Raw genomic sequence first — 26096 nt, 5'->3', positions numbered from 1 at the left:
GGAAAAAATTATGTGAAGTAAGTCAGTCCCAGAGAGACAAAGCACACGTTTTCTCTTACCTGTAGAAGTTAGATTTAATTTATAAATATAAAAGTAAACATGTAAGAGGTTTGTACACAGAGATAATTACCACAGTATGATATAAGCAGAGAATTCATGTGGTGTCATTCCTTACCAAAACAAGCTCGCAGTCCAATAAAATGGACACCGGAAATTAGCACTTGCAAGGAATGGGGTAAGGTCAAGGGGTGGTGGTCGACAAATGAAGAGTGAAAGGAGGGAGAATGCAGTCATAGAATTCAATGCATATGGTATGAAACTAGGACAATTGTGAAGAGGACAGATGGATTTGGAGAGATGGAGAGAAAAATGGAAGGGGCAACACTGAAAATGATGCATTGTATCATAAATGACATGCTGAATTTAAACTCCTTTTTGTAACTACCTGATGAGAATCCAAAAATGTTGCTGAAGTTGTGTGGACTTCAAGTGAGAACATTTTACTTGTGATGACTTGAATGAAAAAAAAACCATACAGAGTAGTGGGTACTTAGTTGTGTCTTCTATTTTTTTTCTCCAATGAATATTCTTTTTCTTAAAAAAATCAGGTGTCCAAGCAATGTAGAAGCACAAAACCTAGCAACATGTCATAGAATTCCTTTCTTGAGTCTCTCAGCAGATCCAAAATTACAATCCATCCTCTTGGGCTGTTCCTGTCCATGTCCCTGATCACTGTGCTTGGAAATCTGCTCATCATCCTGGTCATCAGCTCTGACTGCCACCTCCACACCCCCATGTACTTCTCTCCATCCTGTCCATCAGTGGCATTGGTCTCATCAACACTATTGCCCTACGATACAGGGTCACAGCAGAGCCTTCTCCTATGTGGGCTGCCTCATACAGATGTCTCTTGCTATCATTTTTGGAAATGTGGATGACATGCTTCTAACCGTAATGGCCTGTGACAGGTTTGAGCCATTTGTTACCTCTTAAAATACACAGTCATCATGAACCCTCATGTCTGTGCACTCTTGATTCTGGTGTCTTTCCTCATTAGCATTTTGGAGTCACAGGTGCACACTCTGCCTTTAGCAGCCTTAAGGATGTGGATATTGCTCATTGTTATTGTGACCCTTCTCAAGTGTTTAGCTTTGACTGCTCTGAAATGCTCATCAAGAACCTAATCATATATTTTGTGGGTTCCCTATTGGGTTTCTTTCCCATCTCTGGGATCATTTTGTCTTACTATACAATAATTTTTTCTATTCTGAGGATCACATTAGTAGGGGGGAACTGCCATTGGTATGTACCTAGAGTCAACAGTGTCCTATTCTCCAAGGAAATGTGCAATGGCCTCAGCGATGTACACCTTGGTCACCCCTGTGCTGAACATCTTTATCTACAGCCTGAGGAACAGGAAGATTCAAAGTGCCCTGTGGAAATTGCAGAGCAGAACTATCTAAGCCATCTGTGGTGGTCAGAAGTTCCTTTCAACGAATATGTTTATGAATGCATTGTCCTGATCTTGCATTTGCTCTGACGTCACCATCTATCCAACCAATTGTCCATGTTCCACTCTCTCCAATAAAGTTACCAGTTGGGTTTTTATTTCTTGACAGAGTCCTGAGTAATACATCACACCACATGAGAAATACTCACCTTATGACCTGTCTGCCATTTGAAATGTCTTAAAATATGCCCATGGTGCTGATGGCTCACACCTGTAATACTAGCTACTCAGAAGGGTGAGATCTGAGCATCTCAGCTTAAAGCCAGCCTGAGCAGAACAGTCCATAAGACTTTGATCTCTAATTAACTAGCAAAAAGTCAGAAGTGAAGCTATGACTCAAGTGGTGGAGTTTTCAACTTAAGAAAGAAAGCCAAGTGAGAGCACAAAGCCTTAAGTTCAAGCTCTAGAACAGGCACAGAAAAAAAAAAGTTCCTAGAATTCAAAACTAATCTGATATTAAAGAACCTGTGATCTTCAATATGCTACTGCTGTACTTAGCTTGCTTCTCAGAGTGTTGTGATGATCAGAGCATTTAATTGAAACCCTGTATCACAACATGGAGCCAAATGTCCCAAATAAGAATTTAGTCCTTAGTAATATATAGTAGGGCAACTGTCATTATTAAACGATTATCAGTGTAAGCCTGTGGCTCACATCTGTAATCCTAGCTAAAATCCCCTTAGTTTGGGACACTTCAGGACACACCCCTCCTGCCATTGCCTCCCACCTTTTTTTTTTCAACCCCAAATGAATATCCCCTGTTTCCTGCTACCCGCTGAGGGCTAAAGCCCATTATCCTTCAGCTTCTTTCTGCCTCTCTCCTGATTCCCATTCACTCTCCCCACAAACCCCCATTTTAGGAATTAAAAAAACCCTAATGGCTCCTACTGCTTGCTTGAGGACCCTGAAAAATTAGAGATCTCATCTGTTCCCATCCAACCCTCCTCTCCCACATTTCTAACTCCCCAGTCTTTTCAGTGTTTGATTTAAAGGACATCTTCTTTATTATCCCTTTACACATCACCTCCAGACCCATCTTTGCCTTCACCTAGGAAAGACCCAGATACTCTCCAGGCTCAGCAACTAAACCCAGACAGTATTGCCTCAAGGCTTTAGAGACCACCCCCATTACTTTGGCCAAACCCTACAAAAGGTCTTGACCAATCTCAACCTATCCCCTATTTTTTCTCCAATACGACCTCCTTTTCTTCAGCCTTTCAGCTGAGCCAATATCAAGCATCCTCCTCATTAGTTGTTCAAAGGATCTATATCCTCAGAATCCTCCCCTAAGTGTACCATTTTTAATCAATTATTTGTATGTTTATAGTTTAGACTTAACTGAATCTAGCAAAATCTGCTATACTGTTACATATAGAACACATATTCTTTGCAATAAATAATGTGAAGATACAAAAATCTCTATTTTTATTTACTTATTCTTCAGTTAGTTCTCATTTCATTCTCCCCTCCAGCATTACAGTGTTAAATCAGTCTCTCTAAAGCATTGCTTTGATTTTTCTTAACACCTGATTTAAAAAAGGCAATGATTTTCTACCACCTGAACTTTTCTTTTTTTCAGATCCACAGCTCTTCCTTCAGCTTTGTCCTTGCTGTGGCTTGTGTCTTCTCCAATATGACAGTATTAAGAGGTGAGACCTTTTCAATTTGATTAGGAAATGAAGGGACAAAGAGTGAAACAATACAGCAGTTGTACTCACTAGACACTATGTGGCAAAGGAACTATACAAGTTGTGGGTGTAAATGGAGGGATAAACTGGGAAAGAACAGGAAAAGAGGAGACATTGTCCACAGAGAAATCTATTCTTTACCTGACTTGTATAACAGTAACCCCCCATGTATATCACCTTTATAATAACAATAAACATTTTTAAGTTGACAAAAACTAATAAATATCTTTTAGGAATTAGTAAAAAAAAACACAACCCAGCAATCCACTCTCCTTCTTTTTTTTTCTTTTTGCTTATGTGGTGCTGAGGAATCAAACCCAGGACCTCAGGCATGCAAGGCAAACGCTCTACCACAGAGCCACCTCCCCAGCCCTCCACTCTCCTTCTTAACCCTCTGACTTCTTGGGGATACAGAGCCTTGAAAGACAAGGCCCAGTTATGCCATATGTTAATCACACCTAGGGGTCATTATTTCTCATCAGGGACGAGCTATACCTCCCTGCAGATTTCAGAAACTCCTCAATTACCCCCTAGCTCTGTCCAACTAAGGGCATCTGGCCCTTCTTGGCCTCATTAACTTCTTTCACATCTGGATTCCCAATTTTTCCCTTATAGCCTTTCCCTTGTATTCTGCCACTAAAGGGGCCCTTTTCATTCAGCATGCTTACCAGTAGTGTTTCTAGAGCATTTTGAGAACTATTCTCTAGGTTTTTCATTGACTGCTCTGTTGCCATTTCCAAGTGAGCAGAACAAGCCATAGAAACACAAGAAAAATGGCAAGTCAAGAAGCCTCAATTACCACTCCAAACAAACAGGCAACAGATTGTGATTTCTTCAGGGAGACTTCTGAATGGTTGACTTGTTCCTTCTCTCGTACTATATAAAGAACATTGACAGATACTGAGTCTGAGCATGATCTACTGAATTTCCCCCTGTTTTGGGATGCTTTGCTCTTTTTCTATCTATTACTATTGAGGATACTTAGGGCTAAGATGACAAGGCTCAGCTCAGACAGTCATGGACTCTCTACCTTCCACTTCCAGTGAGAAATAAGGACCAATAATCAAACTATTCCTCTAGTGGTTCTGCATGTCACGTTGATGCCCTGTCCCATTTTCCAGGAAAAAGTACACATACAGATTCCCATAGGAAATTGGTGCTGATTAATATCCTGATCTAAAATTCTAAAGGTAGAGAGTAAGAGAGGAAAGAGAGAGGGGGAGGTGAAGTGGAGGGAGAGAGAGAGAGAGGAAAGAGACAGAGAGAGAGAGGAGAGAAGTTTCTTAGGAAAACACATTCAGTAATATTGCAAAACAGCAAATATGTGAACAGAAATGTACAACAATCTCAGAAAATATACTCAAGAAATTGTAACCGAAGCATGGAAACTTTCACTGAGATGAATGTTCATATATCAGGGAATTTAGCAATATACTGATATTCAAGCAGTGATATAGCCCACATATAGGGAACGGAAGAATCACAGTAAACAATGTACTCAAATGGACGCCTGATAGCATGAAAGGAGATTACTTTGGAGGAAGCAAATGATATCCAGGATGAAATGGAAATTTAGGAGGTCTAAATGGAACCTTGTGCTGACTCTAACACAACCAGAAACATGAGTAAGAGTAACTTATTTGTTGAAGGAATTCCTCAGGTCAAACTAATTTTGACTGACAAAATTGTATAGATTTGTTTCAGAACCTGTAAGCATTCTAGACAACATTTATGTTCGTCTTAAAATTTATTTCCTTCAGGTGGTCGCTCCCTAAACCTGTGCAGGGAATTTCTCTCAGGTCTTATCAAGATGATGTAGCACTTGGGAGCAAATATGCAGCCCAGGAGACCTCCACTGGAGGCCAAGATGGAGAAGACCTCCACAGCCACCATGACCTTCCCCTTGGCACTGTGGTAGACAGGCAGGAAGGTGAGCCACACACTGCAGAACACCAGCATGCTGAAGGTCAGGAACTTGGCCTCATTGAAGGTGTCAGGCAGGTTCCTGACCAGAAAAGCCACCGTGAAGCTGGCCATGGCGAGGGCACCCAGGTATCCCAGGACACAGTAGAAGGCAGTGAGGGAACCCTTGTTGCACAGGATGATGATGTGGCCATATTCAGAGTGTGCATCTGTGTCAATGAAGGGAGGAGAGATTCCCAGCCAGAGGCTACAGAGAGTCACCTGGATGAGAGTGCAGATGGGGATGATGAGGTTAGGAGCCCGGGACACCAGTAACTGCCTCATGCTTCTCCCTGGAGCAGTAAGTGTGAAGGCCAGAACCACAGTGACCGTCTTGGCCAGGACTGTGGAGACAGCCACAGTGAAGACCACTGCAAATGTGGTGTGCTGGAGGATGCACGAGGCTGGGTGGGGACGGCCAAGGAAGAGCAAAGAGCAGAGGAAGCAGCAGGTGAGGGAGATGAGCAGGATGTAGCTGAGGGCCCGGTTATTGGCCTTGACAATGGGGGTGTCTTGGTGCTTGATAAACACCCCAAGAACAGCAGCTGTTAGTACAGAGCAGCAGAGAGCTGTGCAGACCAGAGCCATACCCAAGGGATCTTCATAAGCCAGGAAGCTCTCAGTTTTCATGAGGCAGTTGTTTTTCTGGGGATTGGCAAACTGATGATCTGCACACCTGACACACTGCTCCATGTCTGGTGAGGAGTGAGAATCACTATTAGTCTGTGATCAGTAATTTCTCTTTCCTCTCATCCACCTCCACTCAAGCAGCTCATTTTCCCTGATTCACCAGGTGACCTGTATTGCTTTCAATAAGAAGTACTGTAACTCTCTATATCAAAATACCTTCAGGTGAAATCTCTTTCTTTCTCACATTTTTTCTTTCCTTCCTCCCTTTCTCTTTTTTCTGTTTATATCCTTCCTTCCTTCTCTCCCTCTTTTCCTTCCTTCCTTCCTTCTAGCCTTCCTTCCTTCCTTCCTCCCCTCCATCCTTTCTTTCTATCTTTCTTTATTTCTGTCTTTCCTACATTGCTTGAACTCTGGTCCTGGGAATTTTTCCAAAGTATTCATGCTCAAAACTACCACTCTTCCACTTGAGCCACAGCTCAAATTCCAGCTTATTGAGTGTTGAATTGTGGAAGAGATTTGTATTGACTTTCCTGCCCATTATTGCATCGAAGCTCTAGCCTCAAATCTCAACTTCCTGAGTACCTTGGATTGCAGGTGTAATATATAATTACCTAGCCTTATTTGCTGCATTCTTGACATGTCATACCACTCTGGCTCCCTGCTACTCATTCAAGAAATAAAGGAAAATATAGAATCAGCCCCAACCACTTCAATTTAACAAGAGGGTCTAATCCAAACCTCAACCTACTCCTTACACTCCTTACACAAACTTCCTGAGTATTTGATCTGTGTCAAAAACAATGCTCCTCCACTGATATGAGAGGGTCTGGGAAGATCAGCTGGAGGAGGGAGAAGGGAAATGAAATGGAGATGGTAAACTACTTCTGAATCAATTACTTTTGAGTAATTGCTAGTCAATGTAGTGCCAGTGTCAGACATGGAGTGATCATAACAAAGCCCCTTATATTATTAGTTATGCTAAATAGAAAGTAAAATTTAACTAGAAAGAGCAGCAATGGGCACTCAGTAATGAAAGGCTGTGTTAGACCCACAATTCCACATCATTTCAAAGAGCAACAACTGGTCCTTGATATTTTGTTTCTTTTTTTGTGTTTTCTTTAAATACAAAACATATGACCGAGGAGAGGGGAACAGGGGTATTCTCAAGATGAAGCCTATAATAGATTAGAAAATACAATCAGATTTGTAATGGAGGGGCAGTGGGTTGTTTCTTCTAAGGGGAAGTATGGTTTATGGTAGCCGTGGAATTCTGCATGAAGGTGCATGTATTTTCCTGCCCTGCGAATGTAGATCATTCCACTGGCTTGGAAGGACTGAAGGTTAGGAAGGGAGATGGGGAATTTCTCTATAAGTCTCACCTGTCGCATTAGAAATCTCATTCTCTGGGCAAAGAATGCAGTCAAAGCAACAGGTAGCATTTCCCTCCAGAGAGGCCTTCCTTAATCCAGGACCACAGCTCTCAGTGCAGACAGACTGAGGAGTCTGAGAACAGACAGATGAAGGTTAGTGACTCTTCATCCTTTACCTGACATTCCAGACACTCCAGTGCTTTCAGGGAAAAGATCATCAAAACACATAATCTTTATATACACAGAGCCAATTATTGATTGAGCCTTCTTAGAGTTTCATCTAACATGACCTGAAGAACATCTGGGGCCTTGATACCCAGACTCTCATGCTATCGGGAAGTCATACAGCCTTTAAGAGCTGGATGTTAATTCTAGGAAATTAGGAAATGAGAGTTAATCCTGCATCCCATTCTTGATTTCAGGTGATGATGTGTTTTCTCTTTTATTCATCTGTGAGCAGATGAACAAGAGCATGAGAGAAAAATCATTCAGAGAACCTTCAAACACTCTAAAGCATGGCTAATTACTTTGGAGTTGCTGCTGTACCCAGGGTGATTCACATCTCTCTCTTGGCATCCCAGCTGCCATGAGGTGGGTGAACTTCACTGGCAGATGCTCCTTTCATTACATCCTGTCTCAACACAGACTCAAAAGCAGCATCTATCCAACCATGGTCTGAAATCTCCAGGCAGAAGCAAAGCAAGCCCTTCTGCCTTCTCATTTGATTCCCTCAGATATTTTGTCACAGTGCTGGAATGATGATTCACAGGTGTCATTCACCTTTTATGATATTCACTATGCAAACATAGAACAACATATTGTAATGATATGTTCCCCTGTTCCCTTCATGAATCTGTTAGTAAGTAATTTCCAGAAACAGACCTTGTGAAATGTACACCGAGCCTGAGTCTCACTTTTATTGGACATGGTCAAAAACAGGATAAGCTTATTGCATATTTATGCATAGATCATAACATTATGGCTAGAAATGACCAACCTTGGGGGAGAAATAAGGATGTAGTGACATTGTCTACAAGCATTGTACTCATAACTTCACTTAGGGAATTGTAAGCTCTTTCTACAACTACTTCCTAATAACAATACATTTTTTTTTTAAAAAGGAGAGAGGGAAAAAAGTAGAAATGACCCACCTTGGTAATTCCTATGGGCCACTCTATCAGATTTTCAAACAAAATCAGTTGTTGACCATGTGGCCTAAATGGAGAAAACTCGCCAACTTTCACCCTTTGTCCCAGACCTTCTGGAAAATTCCAAAAGCTCTTAATGTCATACTCTGCCTCCAATTTCCTTTCCTCATTCAAAACCACTTGGTCTCCAACAGGATTGGTAAACTGGATCTTCTTCAAAAAGGGATGCAGCTAAAAGGGACATTACAGTATGGTGAAGTGCTTCCCAGTGTTATCACAGAACCCCAGAACAATGGATTACTCCTCATTCCCACCACCTGATTCAGGCACACCACAGGAATCCAACCAACTGTATCAAATGCAGACCCACAGCGGACTAACATGTTAAGAAGTTTCTAAAGCCTGTTTATCCAAGATGGGATGGAGAAACTCAATTTCAAGGGAATGAAACTCCAGCCACATCCAACCAAATAATGAATTACAATATGACATATCTCAACTGCCTCTCTGAAGTGCACTATTTTATGATTGTGATCAGACAGTCAGTCTGACATATAGGTAAATAATAAACTAGGTAGAATCATAGAAGGCTTATGACAGCTATGAAAGATGACCTTAAGCAAGACTTACTTCAGTGTGTGTGTGTGTGTGTGTGTGTGTGTGTGTGTGTGTGTGTGTGTGTCCTGTCCTGTGGCTCCACCTCAGGGCCTAGACACTCAACTTGAGGTGATTTTTTTCCTTTTCATAGTAAACATTCAATCAATTGAACTATAGCTCCACCTGTGGCTTTTTGGTAGTTAATTGTAGTCAGGAGAGAGCCACAGGTGTGAACCACTTGTGTCCAGACAATCTTAGGTTTTCAAGAACTAGTCACCCTTGATCTGTTATTTTAAAAAGGTACAAGGACAATGTGGATATATGCTATTGAAATGGGGATGGTTTTTCCCCACAGAATGAGGATGGGGACATCCTTGTCATGGATGCAGCATTCTTCAAGAGCTTGTCTTCATAGCTCTACAATCATTTCATGGAGAGCACGACAGGCCCAGTGTCCCTTGTATTTCCTTTTCTTTTTGTTTGTTGGTTGTGGGGCTTGAACTCTGGGTCTGGGCTCTGTCCCTGAGCTCTTCAGCTCAAGGCCAGTGCTCTACCACTTGAGCCACAGTGCCACTTCCAATTTTCTAGTGGTTAATTGGATGTAACAGTCTCATGGACTTTTCTGCCTGGGCTGGCTTTGAACTGTGATCCTCAGATCTCAGCCTCCTCAGTAGCTAGGATTACAGGCATGAGCACCCAGCTTATGAAAAGACTTTTTTTTTGTCATGTGTGGGCCCTGAACTGGCGCTGTCCCTCAGCTCTTCAGTTCAAGGCTAGCTCTCTACCACCTGAGCTACAGTGCCACTTCTGACTTTTTCTGCTTAGGTGGTACTGAGGAACCAAACCCAAGGCCTCATGCATGTAAGGCAAGCACTCTATCTCTGAGCCACCTTCCCAGCCCTTGTTTCTTGTATTTTCCAAAATGGAGCCAGATGGTTCCATTTGCTATGAAAGCTTCTATGAAAGTCTGTACGCCTAGGGTAGGTCACCCCAAAGCAAAGCCATTACCTGTAAAGAGAGCAATGCTCTTGGTTGCCCATTGTGCGCTCGTGGCTCTTCCATGTGATAAAGGAGCATCTGGTGGAGGGCATGGGCCAAGGCATACACGGCATTGTAGATGTTGTAACTCTCGTCTGACATGGTCATGTCAAAAATATGCCTCAGCAACCAATGCAGTGTGGCATTGTATGAACAGTGCCCCAAGTCTCTGCAGTCAGACTTAATCAGGAAGCAATAAACAGACTGAATCCATGATGTGGGAAGGGAATTATCTCCTGAGTTCTTGGACAAGGTCTCTGTCAGAATAAAATTGGTGAACCCAGCAGTGTTTCTATGATGATGAGAGAAGGTGAGAGATGCATGGAAGGAGTGGATCAGAAAATATCTTTTACCAATGGTCAAGTCCTCATAGGGGGAGTTCATGACCCAGACTTTCCCTGTAATTAAAATGAGCCCATATTTAACACTAAAGCTTAGAAGAAATTTACTGTCCCCATAAATGATAATCACATTAGTTGATAAATCCATTAGCTGGCGATACATGGAAAGATCATCTGAGTAATCTGTGAAGGTATTGTAAGTGATCATGTTCTCAAAGGCAAAACAGATTCCTATCTTGTCCATCTCTTCTCTCAAATCTGAGAGGAACCACACACCATAGTTGTCTTCGGTGATGCACAGTCCCACCCAGGTCCAGCTAAAATGGAGCATCAAGGAGACCATGGCCAGGGCTAGACCCGTGTCCTTGGCAGCCATCTGATAGACAGTACCGAGCTTTCCATGGTCACTCAGGAGAGGATCAAAAGTCCCAAAGATGAACTACAGGGAAACAATGAACACAACACCAGGAAGAGGATAGTCATAGGCAAGTCTCAGTCCTGATGTGAACTACACAACAACTGGCAGAGGTGGAAGCAAAAGTTCGCTTATCCCATTTGCAAAGTCATCTCCCATGTTCCAAGCACTTTGTAGACATGTACGGATAAGGCTCAGAGCTTTGGGTCATCCTTTTCTCTCTTAAAACCTGTTCTTTTATTTGCAGCAATGAATATGTGTGTGTACCACCCACTTCTGGAGTCTTTTCCCTGTGAGATCATGCATTTGGAAGGGTTTGTGCTAACACCACTTCTTCAGCCTGTCGAGGACAGAGGCCATGTGGACATGGCTTCACATCTGCCCACCCCTCCCAGCCTCACCTGTGGAAGGTTGTAGATGTCCAGCAGAGTCCCGATTGGGACAGATGTGCTTGAGGTTCCTGTGAGTGCCGCTATAGCCTTGCTGTCTCTTCTGCAGGTGTAATTAGGGTTGTTTTTATTCTTCCCAGATAGCCAGGTGAGTGGATCCTCTAACAGATCAGTACCTGAGTAGTGTGCACTATAGATCTCAAATCCCAGAGTCATGTTGGGTAGCAGATGGGGATTCTTGTTGATCTCCTCCACAGCCAGCAGCAGGGTGAGAAGCAATTGGTATTTCTTTAAAATGATCCTGCACAGAGGACACAACATGTGGGTAGGTATAGGAGTATTACAAATGATTAACTGCAAATCTCTTGACTTTGTTGAATCAAATGCTTAACTCTACACACACTAGTAAGTGTAGATCCTATCTTCCAACAGGAGGGCATTATCATTTGGAGTGTTGGACAAGTTCTTGGAATTGGGAGAGCTCCTGAACAGGCCTTGATCAGCATATACGAGATGATTATTCTTCTGAGATTGCAGAGAGAGGAGGAGGGATGAGCAAGGTGGCTTTTACTCTCTGTCACCTATGGATATGTGAAAACACTGCTGTCTGTTGGGACAGAGGTGCATGCCCAGCTCAAATACTAAGCCATTGAGTACCTTGAATTAGCTGTGCATATGAAGAAATTCCTAAGAAATACAATTCAAATTGGGAGCAGATTGTCCACCTGAGTTCAACCAATATCAGCAGAGAGGCAGGGCCTGCTGTGTTAGGAGTAAATAGGAAAACAGGCTGCCTTGTCTCTGTACTTAATTGCCACACTTTTGCCAATGAGGCATCCTTCTGCAAAGAAGTGAATCTTGCCTTGTGAGGGAAGTAAAGAAAACAAAGAAGGGCTGGGAAGGTGGCTCAGTGGTAGAGTGCTTGCCTTGTATGTATAAGACTCTGGGTTATATTCCCCTGCACTACCTAAGCAGAAAAGTCCAGAAGTGGTGCTGTGGCTCATGTGGTAGAGCACAAGCCTTGAGCTGAATAACTGAGGGACAGCACCCAGGCCCAGAGTTCTGCCCCCATGACCGGAGAAAAAGGAACAAAAAAAAAAAGAAAAAGAAAAAAGAGAAATACAATTCATTTGATGTGGTAGAGGAACACTAAGCTGACTCAGAGTATGTCATCATTCAAGGGGATTCCTAGAAGCAGAGCAAGATGGCAGACCAGGAAACTAGAACATGAAGATTGTCTCACCCAACAAAGAACAGATAAGAGTCAGGGGATGTGGACTGGAGGATACTTCTCTAGTAGAACAAACAACAGAAAAGGATGTGTGAGAAAAGGGGGAAGAAGCCATCTCCATGTTCCTCCCCATTACCAGCACTAGTAGCTCATTATGGACAGAAAACCTCTGACATTGCAGGGAGAGAGAGAATTAAAGTTACATCTCAGCATCATCTCCTACACTGAAACCAGTGCTGGGGAAGTGCTTATAATCTCTGCTATTGGGTCCAGACCTTTAGATTGTGCCACTAGAACTGGTTTAGGACAGAGAAGGAAGACAGTGCCACAACCTCCCTCCTCCAATCTTGTGAACGACAGCAGGTATGGTATACAACCTCCTAGTGAAGAGGGCATTAGAGTGGGTCAGGGTTTTTCTTAGAACCCTGTGTCAGGCATGTCATGGTTGGACCAATAATCCAGAATAAACTAGAGGCACTGTTTGGTGCTGGCACCCCAGCTTCCATTAGAATCTTTCAGAAGGTGTTGGAAGGTCCCTGAGGCAGAGCCAAATGCCATTTGCATCAGTTTCCACCATGGGTGGAGTAGGCTGACATCTGTCTTCCTAATTAACCTGGTGAAGGCACTGTGGCTATGTGACTCTGTTGTCATTTGGTCAGTCCCAGTCTTGTTGCTCAGTGAATCATCTCAGGGACCACTGCCCTAGAAGGACAGTGCTCAAGATGGCACCAGGCAGAAACTGAAGTCACTCTAGGAATCCAGTGTGCATTGGTCTACAGCAGCATAATCTAGAGTGTGGCTTAAGTGTATCCACATGTCAGTTTGGGCTTTCTGGATGCTAGCTGGCCTGAGTGGATGGTGGTATTCACCAAGATGTCCCTGTGGCTTCCTTTTTTCTTTTGCCAGTTGTGGGGCTTGAACTCTAGGCCTGGGATCTGACCCTAAAGTCTTCAGCTCAAGATTAGCTTTCTAGCACTTGAGGCACAGCGCCACTTCTGGCTTTCTGATGTTTTATTGGAGATAAAATTCTCACAGACTTTTCTGCCTGGGTTGGGTTTGAACCCTGGTCCTCAGACCTCAACCTCCTAAGTAGCTAGGATTATAGGCGTCAGACACCCATGCCCGGCTTGTGGCTTCCTTTACAAACCTTACCAAGCTGCTGTGACACAGCATAGATCTCCATCCTACTTGGCATGGATAAGACAGGGAAGTAAGATGGTGATATTGTCCCATGGCTTAGTGTGGGCCAAGTGATAGCAGTAGAACTGTGCCATGACTCCATAGCCAGGGCAGCCTCTGCAGAACTGTGTACCTGGGAAAGTCATCTACCACCAGACAATGTGTATTCTATTCTTGCTATGACTAATTGTGTATGGTTGTGGGCATCTTGGTGCATGAAAGCACCTCTACCACATTCAACCTGAGTCGATCTTAGTGCTCACCTAGCACTGTACTGGTCTTGATTGCAGTGGACTGAGGATGCTGTACTCAGGCAGGATAGACTAAGGAAAATGATTAATAAGGTTAATGCATGCCATGAACTCAAAAAATCAAGCTTAAAGCTTGTCCACCTACTTCCATTAAGGTTAAGGGAATGAAGTCATTTAGGGGAAAGTGGAGTAGAATAGATTAGTAAAAAATGAGGTTTGGGAGGCTCACAGCAAATAGAGAGCTATTCATCCATCTACATATCTTAAGATTAAGGGAACAAAGTCATTGAGCACAAAAAGAAGCTGGATAAATTAAAAAAAAAAAGAGTCCTAGAGGAGGCAACTCAGAAACATGTGATTTAGAAACACAGGGCTAGTATCTTTACTTCAAAGAAAGACGAAAGGTTGCATTGCTTCCTGAGAGATGCATTTCTCATCATATGAATTAACAGTTGTCTTGTACTGTGTATGCCTTCCCCCCAAAATGCTTTCCCCAAACTTAAGCAATGTCCTACCCCAAATATAGGCAACAGCACACCTTACTTCCCTCAAGGATAATCATCTGGAAAGAGTGGCCAAAACCTACAGAAACTCAGAAAGTGTAACACCAGGAGTGATTAGAGCAAAGATGACAAACCTATGTTTGCGTAACTTTGAAGTCAGACGTCCTGCCTTTACCATCTGAATACCCCTGGCAGCCCAAGAGCTGTGTGTCTCTCCTCAGTTAGAGTGTGTCTTTGCCTTTCTGTTTCCTGTTTGTCTACCTGCTTGTTTGTTTGCTTCCTTACTCAGGAAAGCTCTGCCACATTTTCTTAAGGTTGTTATTTGTGTAAAATTTCTTCTTCTGCGATGAAAGTCCAGGATCCCAAGTGAGGAGTCCCTACTTTTAGAAGGAAACTTCATTAACCTTCATCTGATTTGGTGACCCTGCTGGTTGGTATTCCAGGTGTAATAAAGTTCTGGTGTCCACAGCTGTGACAAAGGCACACAGATCTTGCCACTGCTAGGCAGAATCCACTCACAAGGCCATTCCCTGTGGACGAGGCATATGTTCCCCCTGTGCACCCAGGAGGAGGCATACTTGGACCCACGACTCATTAGAGTTCTCTTGAAGTTTTTAGAACCACAGAGTATTTGTCACCAAAATTGCCTTTGGTTTTCTCTGGTACTGACGTGGTTTATCACCTCACAGCTGACTTCCCTCAAGGCCTGCGCTCCCTCTAGTGGTGCCATTGTGGAAGTCACTACAGACTCAGGAATACTGAAGCCTGCCTGGAATTTCTGGAAAGATAGGCAAAAAGCCAGACCACTGGTGTAAATCCGAGACATTTCAAAGGCCAGATGGTATCACATGCCAATATGAATCAAGAATGTTCCAGAACAATGAGTTCTCCTAGCATTCATTGTAATCATTTTGGGGAAATTTTCATAGAATCTCAACTCCTATGGATGTTTGCTGATGTCCTTGTGTACAATTTAACTCTCAGGCTTGACAGCTAGAATGTCAGTAATACTAAATAGGAATTGGGAACTGGTGGCTAAGGCCTGTAATTATAACTACTAACGAGGCTGATATAGGAGAATTATGTTTTGTAGTCACTTTGTGCAGGAATGTCTGTGACACTCTTTATGTGCAAGCAACTCAACAGAAACTGGTACAGAGCTCTAGGTCAAGTGGTAGAGTGCCAGCCATGAGAGAAAAAATGCTAAAGGACAGCCATCAGGACTTGAGATGATGCCTGAGTATCAGAGTATGTGTGAACATGCACACACACACACACACACACACACACACACATACACACACACACACACACACACACAAACCCACAGCCCAATTAGAGAATGGACGGAGAAGAGGATAGCTCTGACATCTCCCACCTCCCATGGGGTACGTTTCTTTCTCACTCACTTCCTCACCAGGTTCAGTTGCTTCAATATCCCTCACATACCTCTCATTTAATAAAGTATTCCTCTCCTAAACCAACCCCAAACAGGGTGTTTCCACACAACTTGTCTGAGAAGATTCATCCATGACTTCTCTAGTTTACAGAGAATTCTGTAGATCTGAAAGTAGTGAGCTCACCTGGGTCAAATGCATGAATGAAAGTGTGTATAAAACATATGAAAAACCCAGGCACCTTGGCTCACGCCTATCATTCTAGTTACTCAGGAGGCTGAGATCTGAGGATCAGGGTTCACAGCCAGCCAAGGCAGAAGAGTTCATGAGACTCTTATCTCTAATAAACCACCAAAAAATTGGAAGAGGCACTGTGGCACAAGCAGTAGAGCACTTACCTTAAGCTGAATACCACAGGGGCAGCATCAAAGCCCAGAGTTGAAGCCCCATTACTGACAATATATATGAAAAAAACATTCAAATCTAGTTTATGAAGTTATGAGCAGGGAAAAATAAATAAGCCTGGAAAGATGTTGGAGAACAAGGAATGGAAGCAGAGCTTCTGGGAATGACATGGGACACAGGCCAAGACATGGACATCAGGGCAGAAGTTTACTTACATTAGTTAAGGGGAAAAAATCAAACATGTCTTGAATCTCTTATTACTGATCTGACCAGCAGCTCCCCATTTCCAGAGCTTTGCTGACATGAAATAGCCCCAGAAGCAGAAACTGCATGTCTATCTTAACCAAGGTTGCTATGAAGGAGGTCCAAACATTGGTCCTATTTTGAAAAGTGTAAAGTACAGAATTGATTGAAGATTCCCTGGCCTTTGCACTATGGATGGGGACATTGCTCTTTAGTGTCCGTATGCATTCTTGGTCACCCCAGTGACCCTGAGTAACAGTGATGAGTGGAGGAGTCACAGTGATGGTGGGGTGGTCGGGACATCTCTGGAAAGGGGAGTGGAATGGAAGACAGACAGAAAACTCTGTACCCTTGGATGAAAGAAAAATATTCATCAGGAAAATCTGAGATGAAGGAGAGCTGTTGTAGTGAGGGCAGTATAGAAGATGCAGAGCACATCAGTGATTGTGTCCAAACTTCCCCCACATCTGACTGTAACCCAAGAGAAAATTAAAAATTTAAGGAAACCCGAGAAATCACTTACTGAATGTTCTGTTGCTGCAGGGTAGGGTCATTCAAGCCTTGAAAGAAGAATTCCCAAGAATAGAGGGGGTAAAATCCAGCAATGACCACATCTCCCCTGCTGCGTACCACAGATTTTCCTGTGCAAATCCGTCTGCTGTCTTCAGAGGAACTGACCAGGTGTGGATGCTGGAGGAGAAGCAGTGTCAGAGCCACAGGGAACATTGTTGCTGCTTTGACCTGGAGCTGTGATTCTGGATGCAGACTCTGATTTCTGTGTCAGGAAGGTGTCTAAATGGCTCTTCAGTTTTTGTGGCTTCTTGTTACCTGGATGGCCTCCACTGTCCTAGAGGAATACAGAGCCCATTCTGCCCTCTGGCTCTGCATCTGGGGTCCGGCTTCAAGGTCAAAACAGAAGTTAGAAAACATGTGTACAATCTTCCTCTCCACTCCCTCAGGACCGTGATTTCATCCAAGACTGTAGATAATGAAACTCCAGGAATGGATTCCTTTCTTGTTGAGTTGTTCACAAATTAATTTGAAAGCAAAAAGTTGAACAGAAAAAAGCACAACCAATCAAGGGTCACTAGGGATGATGGGAATGGATGACACCAGAAAATGCCATGTGAAGGTCAAATGGTCATAGAGTGCCATGGCCAGAAAAGGCCCAATCAGAGTTATTGGAGCACCGTCAAACATAAGGATGGGCAGCCTCACAATCCAGGGCCAAGTGAGCCACAGAAGTTTGCTGAAATGAACCATTCAGGTTTCCGTACCAACTGCACATACATAAGTATCCAGAAGTGGTCAATGCATTTATTTACTGCTGCTGGTGCTACCAACAGTCTCCCTGAATTCAACCATTACAGATCAATACTTCACAGTCAATGCACATATCCAATTGGACATTTGCACTCTGAACCTTGAACTTCTTCAGTGCTTGCATGTCGTTGATTATCAGACTGCACTTATCAATATAGAGATGTTCTATGATCTGTGACTTTCTGGGAGTGTAGCAGGCTTGCCCACTGAGGATCCTGGTAGCTGTGGGTGTATGGATGAGTCTTGCTCTGCTGTGTCCCCATCATGTCCAGAATGCTCTGGGAATTCTTGTTACCACTTGTACAACTGTGTGGTGCCAGCTCTGTCCATGTCTCCCTACCTGTCTTCTCTATTAGTTCCTCATAATAGTGAAACCAAGGTCACAACATAGGGCCCTGTCTGCACAGAGTTCACCATGGTGGCTGGTCTGGTGAACTGGCTGCATATATTTATGAGGAAGGGCTTGGCAAATGTAAGTTGGAAAGGTAAGGATGCAAATGCTATTTGATATTGGTAGCCAGCAAGACCTGCAAGAGCATCAGTGCTGGGGCCTAGCCTGACTTGGGTTCTGAGGTAAAAATCTTTGTTGCTTCTATACCCAGGATTACCAGTATGAGCCACCTGTGGCTGGCTCAGAAGGAAACATTTATCCTGTTCTCTTTATCTATTATTGTATTTCTGTTAAATCTGCCCAAGAGAACAGGCCCTCCCCACATCCCCTTCACCTACCTGAAACCAGTAATAACCTGTCAGTCACCTGACTGTGATTCAGTAAAGGACCCCACACTCCATGGTGACTTCTTCATCCACGGAGGTCACTTCCTGAACCACCCTGGTCACGCCTCCATAGGACAGTGAGAAGTTCCCCAGACTCTGTGGTCATTTCCACATCGCTGTGATCCTGGCTCAGCACAAGTCCCCTTCTCTCTCTTTCTCTGTTCCTCTCTTTCCTTTTCCTCTGTCTTTTCCATGTGCTTCCATGTACTGTGGGTAGGCAGTTTGCCTTTTCTGTCTGAACCATGTAGCAGGTTTCCTTGCTGGAGAAGCTAACCATTTCTACTTCACTGTCATTGATATCTAATGTAGTACTCTAAGCCTTCTTCTCCCTACGTTTCAAAAATGAGAGAAAACTTGGGGATCTTTGTTGGGTGTTAATGCATCTCTCTTTATCTGTCTGTCTATCTGTCTGTCTGTATTGTAAATGTGTTGTACAGACGAGTTACCATTATGTAAGTCAGGTAATGAGTACATTTATGTTTTGATAATGTTACCCAGTTTTTCCCTCCCTGCCCCATCCATATGCTGTATGCTTCATTTTTCACATGGTGTCCAGTATATACCACTGCTGCATTTGTCAGCTGAACATGATGATATCCACTTTCTCCCGTATTTCTGACTCAAACATAATTGCATGCTCAAGACTCCATTATGTCTGTATTACTGAATTCACTTTTTCCATTCATGTGTTGATTGGAATGGAGCCTGGTTCTACATCTCAGCTTCTAAGTAGTGTCATGATAAACACTCATCATATGTAAACATAGACATAACAAACACCAATATTTGTGTGTGTGTAATGTGCATGTAATATTATACCTTTTGTATTATTATGTTACCAATGGTGTTTTAACATTCCTTTTGGCAACATCTCCAATAGCGTCTGTTATTATTATTTATCTCATTTTTCTATTTTTTATTTTAAAACATTTTTTTATTGTGAAAATACCATACAGAGGGGTTACAATTACATGTGTAAGCTAGTAAGCACCTTCTTTCCTTCCTTTCTTCCTTCCTTCCTTCCTCTCTCTCTCTCTCTCTTTCATTCATTCATTCATTCTTTCTTTCTTTTTTTATTGTGAACATACTATACAGTGGGGTTACAATTACATGGGCAAGATCGTGAGTACATTTCTTTTTTTTTAAATTTAATTTTATTGTTTTGTGAACATACTGTACAGAGGGGTTACAATTACATGGGCAGGATAATGCGTACATTTCTTACCAAGCATTGCAGCCTCCTCCTTTGTTTACCCTTCATATCCCTTCCCTACCTCCCCCCTCCCCCCCCCCCCCAGTCCTCCCTCCTCCCCCCCTCCCACTAACGTTGTAAAGCTCGTTTTGGACATGACCTTGTACTTCTCATTGTTGCAACAGGTCCACCTGTAGCCTTAAATGACTTGTTTTTCCCCATCTCCTCCACAAGTTATACTGACATCAAATATAGTGAAAGCAGGGGTTATACTGTGGGGGAGGGACATACAAAGCAACAAAGAGATAATCTTATAAATGCGTTAGAAACAAATGCATGAAATAAAAAAGCATTAAAATACATATCTAAGGGTTCATTTTCCTACCATCACATTATCTGACCTTTTCCGCTTGACTCACACATACACTAGATATTGCAAATAAGGGAAAGCATGGGACCTATGTTTCTGTGAGTACGTTTCTTATCAAGCATTGTTGACTCCTCCCTTGTTTCCCCTTCCCATCCTTTCCCCTCTCCAACCCCCACCCCACTGCCAAAGTTGCAAAGTTCGTTTTTTGACATAACGTCTTGTACATCTCATTGTTACAATGCATCTACCTGTAACTCTATTTAAGCAATTTGGTTTTTCCCTTACCCTCCACAAATTATACTAACATCAAATAGAGTGAAACCAGGGGTTATACCTTGGGTGAGGGACATACAAAGTAACAAAGAAATCATCTTATAAATATGTTGGAAACAATTGCAAGAAAGAAAAAAACCATTTGAATCCTTATATTGGGGTTCATTTCACCTAATATCAACTTGTCTGACAGTTTCTGTTTGTCTCAGACATGTACTAGTTATTGCAAAGAAGGGAAACCTTGGGACCTGTGTCTCTTTGGGCCTGCCTTACTTCACTTAATGTAATTTTTCCAAGTCTTTCCATTTCCTAACAAAGGAGGTAATGTCCTTCTTTCTGATGGAGGCATAGAATTCCATTGTATATGTATACCACATTTTCTTGATCCATTCATATACTGAGGGGCCTCTGGGTTGGTTCCATATCTTAGCTATGGTAAATAATGCTGTAATTAACATAGTTGTGTTCGTAGCTTTAGTGTGGTCTTGTTTGTGATCGTTTGGGTAAATGCCCAAAAGTGGGATTGCTGAGTCATTGAGGAGCTCTATATGGAGTCTTATGAGAAACCTCCATACTACTTTCCAAAGTGGTTGAACAAGTTTACACTCTCACCAACAATGCAGCTAGCTGCCCTTATGTCCACATCCCCTCCAGCATCTGTAGTTATTAGAGTTCTTGATGATAGCCATTCTAACTGGGGTGAGGTGGTATCTCAATGTTGTTTTGATTTTCATTTCTTTTATGGCTAGGGAGGTTGAGCATGTTTTCATGTGTCTATTGGCCATCCGTCTTTCCTCTTCAAGAACTTTCTCTGTAAGACTTTAGCCTACTTATTTATTGGGCAGTTGTTTTTTTGAGGATTTGTTGTTGGGGGATTTAATTTTTTGAGTTCCAAGTATATTTTAGATATGAGACCCTTGTCTGTTGTGTGGCTAGTTAAGATCTTCTTCCAATCCATGGGCTTTCTATTGATCTTTCCAGCTATGTTCTTTGCCATGCAGAAGCTCTGCAATTTCATGTAATCAAATTTGTCCAACCTTTCTTTAATCTGTTGTGTTTCTGGGTTGCTATTAAGAAAATTTTGGCTTGTGCCAAGGAGCCCTAAGGTTTCTCCTATTTCATCCTGTAATGTTTTCAGTGTCTGCTTTGACTCTGAGGCCTTTGATCCATTTGGAGTTTATTCTGGTGCAGGGTGATATATAAGGATCTAGCTTTAGTTTTCTATAAGTAGTTAACCAATTTTGCCATCACCATTTACTGAAGAGGCTGTCTTTCTTCCGTTCTATCTTTTTTTTAGCTCCCTTATTGAAGATTAGATGGCTATACGTCTGTAGGTTCATGTCTGGGTTTTCAATTCTATTCCATTGGTCCTGAGGTCTGTTCTTGTGCCAGTACCAAACTGTTTTGATATTATGACTTTGTAATAGGGTTTGAAATTTGGTATTGATATTCCTCCAGCAGTGTTCTTTCCGTTGAGGATCGTTTTTGCTATTTGGGGTCTTTTATTGTTCCATATGAATTTTTGGATTGCCTCTTCTATTTCCTTGAAGAATGAGGTTGGAATTTTGATAGGTATCACATTGAATTTGTAGGTAGCCTTAGGAAGTATTGCGATTTTCACGATGTTGATCCTTCCAATCCAGGAGCATGAGAGGTTTTGCCACTTTCTAAGTAGTTCTGTTTTGATTTTCTTTTTCAGGTTTTTCAAATTTTTCATCATAGAAGTCCTTCACTTCTTTGGTTACGTTAATTCCTTGGTATTTTATTTTTTGTGTGGCTATTACTAATTGAGTTATTTTCATGATTTCAGCTATGCTTTTCTAATTGTTGGAATACTGAGAAGCCATTGATTTTTTTGAGGGCTAATTTTATACCCTTCTACTTTGCCAAAGTTTTTAATCAGCTTGAGTAATTTGGGAGTGGAGTCCGTGGGATTCTTTAAATACCAAATTATGTCATTTTCAAAGAGGGAGAGTTTTACTTCATCTTCTCTATTTGGATCCCTTTTATGTTTGCATCTTGTCTTATTGCTGTAGCTAGGCATTCTAATACTAAATTGAAGAGAAGTGGAGAGAGTGGGCATCCTTGTCTTGTTCCTGAGTTAATAGGAAATGGCTTTAGTTTTCCACCATTAAGTATAATGCTGGCTGTAGGTTTGTCATACACAGCCTTTATTTTATTGAGGAGGAATGTTCCCTGGATTCCTAATTTTTCCAGAATCTTCATCATAAAGGGGTGTTGGATCTTCTCAAATGCCCTTTCTACACCTATTGAGATAACCATGTGGTTCTTATCCTTGCTCTTGTTGATGTGACGAATTATATTAACCAGCTTTGCATCCCTGAAATGAATCCTGTTTGATCGTGGTGTATGATTTTTTGGATGAATTGTTGAAGTCTATTGGTCAAACATTTTTTGAGAACTATTGCATCAATGTTCATCAAAGAAATGGCTCTATAGTTCCCTCTCTTTGACGAGTCCATTCTGGTTTGGGGATGAGGGTTATGATGGCTTCATAGAATGTGTTTGGTAGTGAATTTTCTCTGTAAATTTCATTGAAAAGTTGGAGGAGTATTGGTGTGAACTCTACTTTGAAGGCCTTGTAGAATTCTGCTGTAAATCCATCTGGTCCTGGTCTTTTTTTTGAGTCCAGTTGTGGGGCCTGAACTCTGGGCTTGGGCACTGTCCCTCAGCTCTTCAGCTCAAGGCTAGTGCTCTACCACCTGAGCCTCGGCACACTTCCGGCTTTTTTCTTTTTGCTTATATGGTGTTGAGGAATCGAACCCAGGACCTCAGCCATGCAAGGCAAACACTCTACCATTGAACTACCTTCCCAGCCGGTCCTGGTCTTTTCTTAGATGGGAGGCCTCTTATTGCTGTTTCTATTTCAATGCTTGTTATGGGCCTGCTAAGATGGTTTAATTCATTTTGGTTTAGTTTATATTTGCTAGGAAAAGGACCATTTCTGCTAAGTTCTCAAACTTATTAGCATAAAGTTTTGAGAAGTATTCCATTATAATATTCTGAATCTTGTTTTTTCTGTGGTGATGTTTCCATTCTCATCCCTGAGTTTATTTATTTGGGAATATTCTCTTCTTGTTCTGATAAGATTTGCTAAGGGTTTGTCAATTTTGTTAATTTTTCAAAGAACCAACTCTTTGTGTTGATTCTTTCTATGGTTTTTTTTTTTATTGTAATTCGTTGAATTCTGATTTAATTTTAATTATTTCTCTCTGTCTACTGGATTGCTGTTTATCTTGCTGCTCTTTTTCAAGGAGGCTCAGATATCTCATTAAATTGTCAGTTTTAGATCTCTCCAATTTGTTGTTATAGGAACTCAGAGCTATAAACTTGCCTCTTAGTACTGCCTTTGCTGTGTCCCAGAGGAGCTGGTAATTTGTGTATTCATTTTTGTTAAATATCATGAACATTTGAATTTCTTTTCTAATCTCTTTCATGACCTCCTGGTGATTCAATAGTGTGTTGTTCAGCTTCCATGTGTTACAGGACTTTCTTTAGTGGCTTTTGCTGTTGAGTTCTAATTTTATTCCCTTGTGTTCTGAAAGAATGCAAGGTATAACTTCAATGTTTCTGAATTTGGACAAGTTTGCTTTGTGACCTAAAATGTGGTCTATTTTGGAAAATGTTCCATGTGCTGCTGAAAAAAATGTGTATTCTGATGTTGCTGGGTGAAATATTCAATAGATGTCTGTTAAATCTAGTTCATCAATGCATTTGTTTATATCTGTGGTTTCTCTTTTGAGTTTTTACCGAGTTGGTATAGCTGGTGGAGATAGTACTTCATTAAAGTCGCCAACAACTAATTTCTTTGGATATATGTGAGATTTGTGGGAAAGTAGTGTTTCTTGGATAAATTTGGGTGCTCCGTTTTGTGGCGAGCAGTTATTTAGAATTGTAATATCCTCCTGAAGAAGAGATCCCCTAATTAGTTTGTAGCGACCTTCTTTATTTCTTCTCACTAATTTTAATTTGAAGTCTATTTTATCTGATATTAGGATTGCAACTCCCACCTGTTTATGGGAGCCATTTGCTTCGTAGATTTTGTTCCAGCCTTTCACATTCAAAATGTTTCTGTTTTTATGGGCAAGGTGTGACTCATGAAGCCAACAGATAGAAGGATCTTGTTTTTAATCCAACTAGGCAGTCTATGTTGCTTAATTGGAGAGTTAAGTCCGTTAATGTTGAGAGTTAGGACTGAGAGGTGTTTGGGAGTTCCTGCCATGTTATCCATCTTCTTGGGCACTCAGGCAACTGGGTTCTTCCTATGGTTCTTGGATTCTCAGTTTGGGTGCAGTTTCTTGGCCTTTCTTGTGGTCTTGTTGGTTTTCTATGTGTAGGACATCTTTAAGAATTGCAGTTCAGGGGCTGGGAAGATGGCTCAGTGGTAGAGCACGTGCCTTGCATGCCTGAGGCCCTGGGTTCGATTCCTCAGCACCACATAAGCAAAAAGAGAAAAGCCGGAAGTGGCGCTGTGGCTCAAGTGGTAGAGCGCTAGCCTTGAGCTGAAGAGCTGAGGGACAGTGCCCAGGCCCAGAGTTCAGGCCCCACAACCGGACCCCCCCCCCCCCAAAAAAAAAGAATTGCAGTTCAAAGCCATCCCAGGCAGGGAATTCCATGAAACTCTTTTCTCTAATGGACCACTAAAAACAAGAAGTAGTAATCATTAATGAGCACCTATACAGAACAGTGAGCACTCTCTCCTTTGAGTCATTGTAAGTGGGATAATCTGTTTGGCTTCCAGACATTTCTGTCTCTGTGCAGATGCTTTTTTGTTTTCTATCCATGGCCCAGCAGAATTAGAGACAGCACTATGTGTATCTCTGTCATGCATGTGTGGGTGACGTCACTCCACTGAGCCACAGCTACAGCATTGAATGACGTCAAGATCTCTGGACTCAAACACATGTACTTATTTGTCCATTGGACTCCTCCTGGCTGTACAATGTGGTGGTGGCCTGACAATATTCCTACTTCAAGCTCTTCAACACTTTGATTTCTTAGGGACTCTTCTGAATCATTCTTGTTCTCATAGAATTGTAAAGATCATTGAGAGTTTTGAAGTCTGAGCCTATCTGATGTTTTGGTCCTCTCTTGGGGAGCTTTTTCTCTTCTTATAACTGATTCAATTTCTCCATCCATTACTATTGAGGATTCTTAGGGACTGGGATGACAAGGCTCTGCTTGGCCAATTGTGTACTCTGTATTTTTGGATTTCAATAAGACATAATGACAAATAAGCAAACTGTTGCTGCAGCTGCTCATTTGGACAACTGTAGTTATTTTGGTGCACTTGGATTTCTTCACTAAAAAATACATTCATATATTCCTGTTGGAAACTGCAACAGATTAACATTCTGCTCTAAAATTCTTAAAGAAAGAAGAGAGAGAATGAGAGATTTTCCAGTAAAATACTCTCAGTAATATAGCAAAATAGACAATATGGGAACAGAAATATACAGCTAGGTCAGAGGATGGACTTGAATTACCATAATGAAAGCATGGAAATGTTCAACATCGTAACTTCTTATACTAGTAGATTAGCAATATAGTGATATTCAATCAGTGATATAGGATGGGTAGGAAGAATAATTGAGACAGGAAAGAGAAAGGAAAAAGCACAGTAGATAATGTAGTCATTAGGAAGTATGAAAGTATAAAGGACAGATTACACTAGAGGAATCATAAAATATCCAAGTTAGAATGCAAATTTAAGAGGTCTTGTTGGGAATGTGCTATGTCTCTAACATAACCAGAGAAATGAATAAGAGTAACTTGTTTGTTCAAAGAAGTCCTCACATTAAACTAAGATGTGATACAGATTGCTCTCAGAGCCTATAAACATT

General features: G+C 41.9%; 1 protein-coding gene across 1 annotated transcript; it reads right to left on the bottom strand.

The window, feature by feature from the left end:
- Nucleotides 1–4938: 4938 nt before the first annotated feature.
- LOC122119632 (vomeronasal type-2 receptor 116-like) lies at nt 4939–17744 on the bottom strand. The gene is made up of 8 exons (XM_042693635.1): nt 17666–17744; nt 17126–17196; nt 16821–16987; nt 11101–11389; nt 9914–10723; nt 8312–8539; nt 7170–7293; nt 4939–5855 (listed from the first exon to the last, which is right to left on the bottom strand). Exons 1-8 carry the CDS (start codon nt 17742–17744, stop codon nt 4939–4941), a joined length of 2685 nt encoding a protein of 894 aa, XP_042549569.1.
- Nucleotides 17745–26096: the final 8352 nt, after the last annotated feature.

The sequence above is a fragment of the Dipodomys spectabilis genome, unplaced genomic scaffold (assembly GCF_019054845.1).
Source record: "Dipodomys spectabilis isolate Male_0828 unplaced genomic scaffold, ASM1905484v1 ptg000173l, whole genome shotgun sequence".
NCBI classification, from domain to species: Eukaryota; Metazoa; Chordata; class Mammalia; order Rodentia; family Heteromyidae; genus Dipodomys; species Dipodomys spectabilis.
Note: the sequence above shows the minus strand (reverse complement) of the source record. Positions and strands in the feature narration are given on the sequence as shown.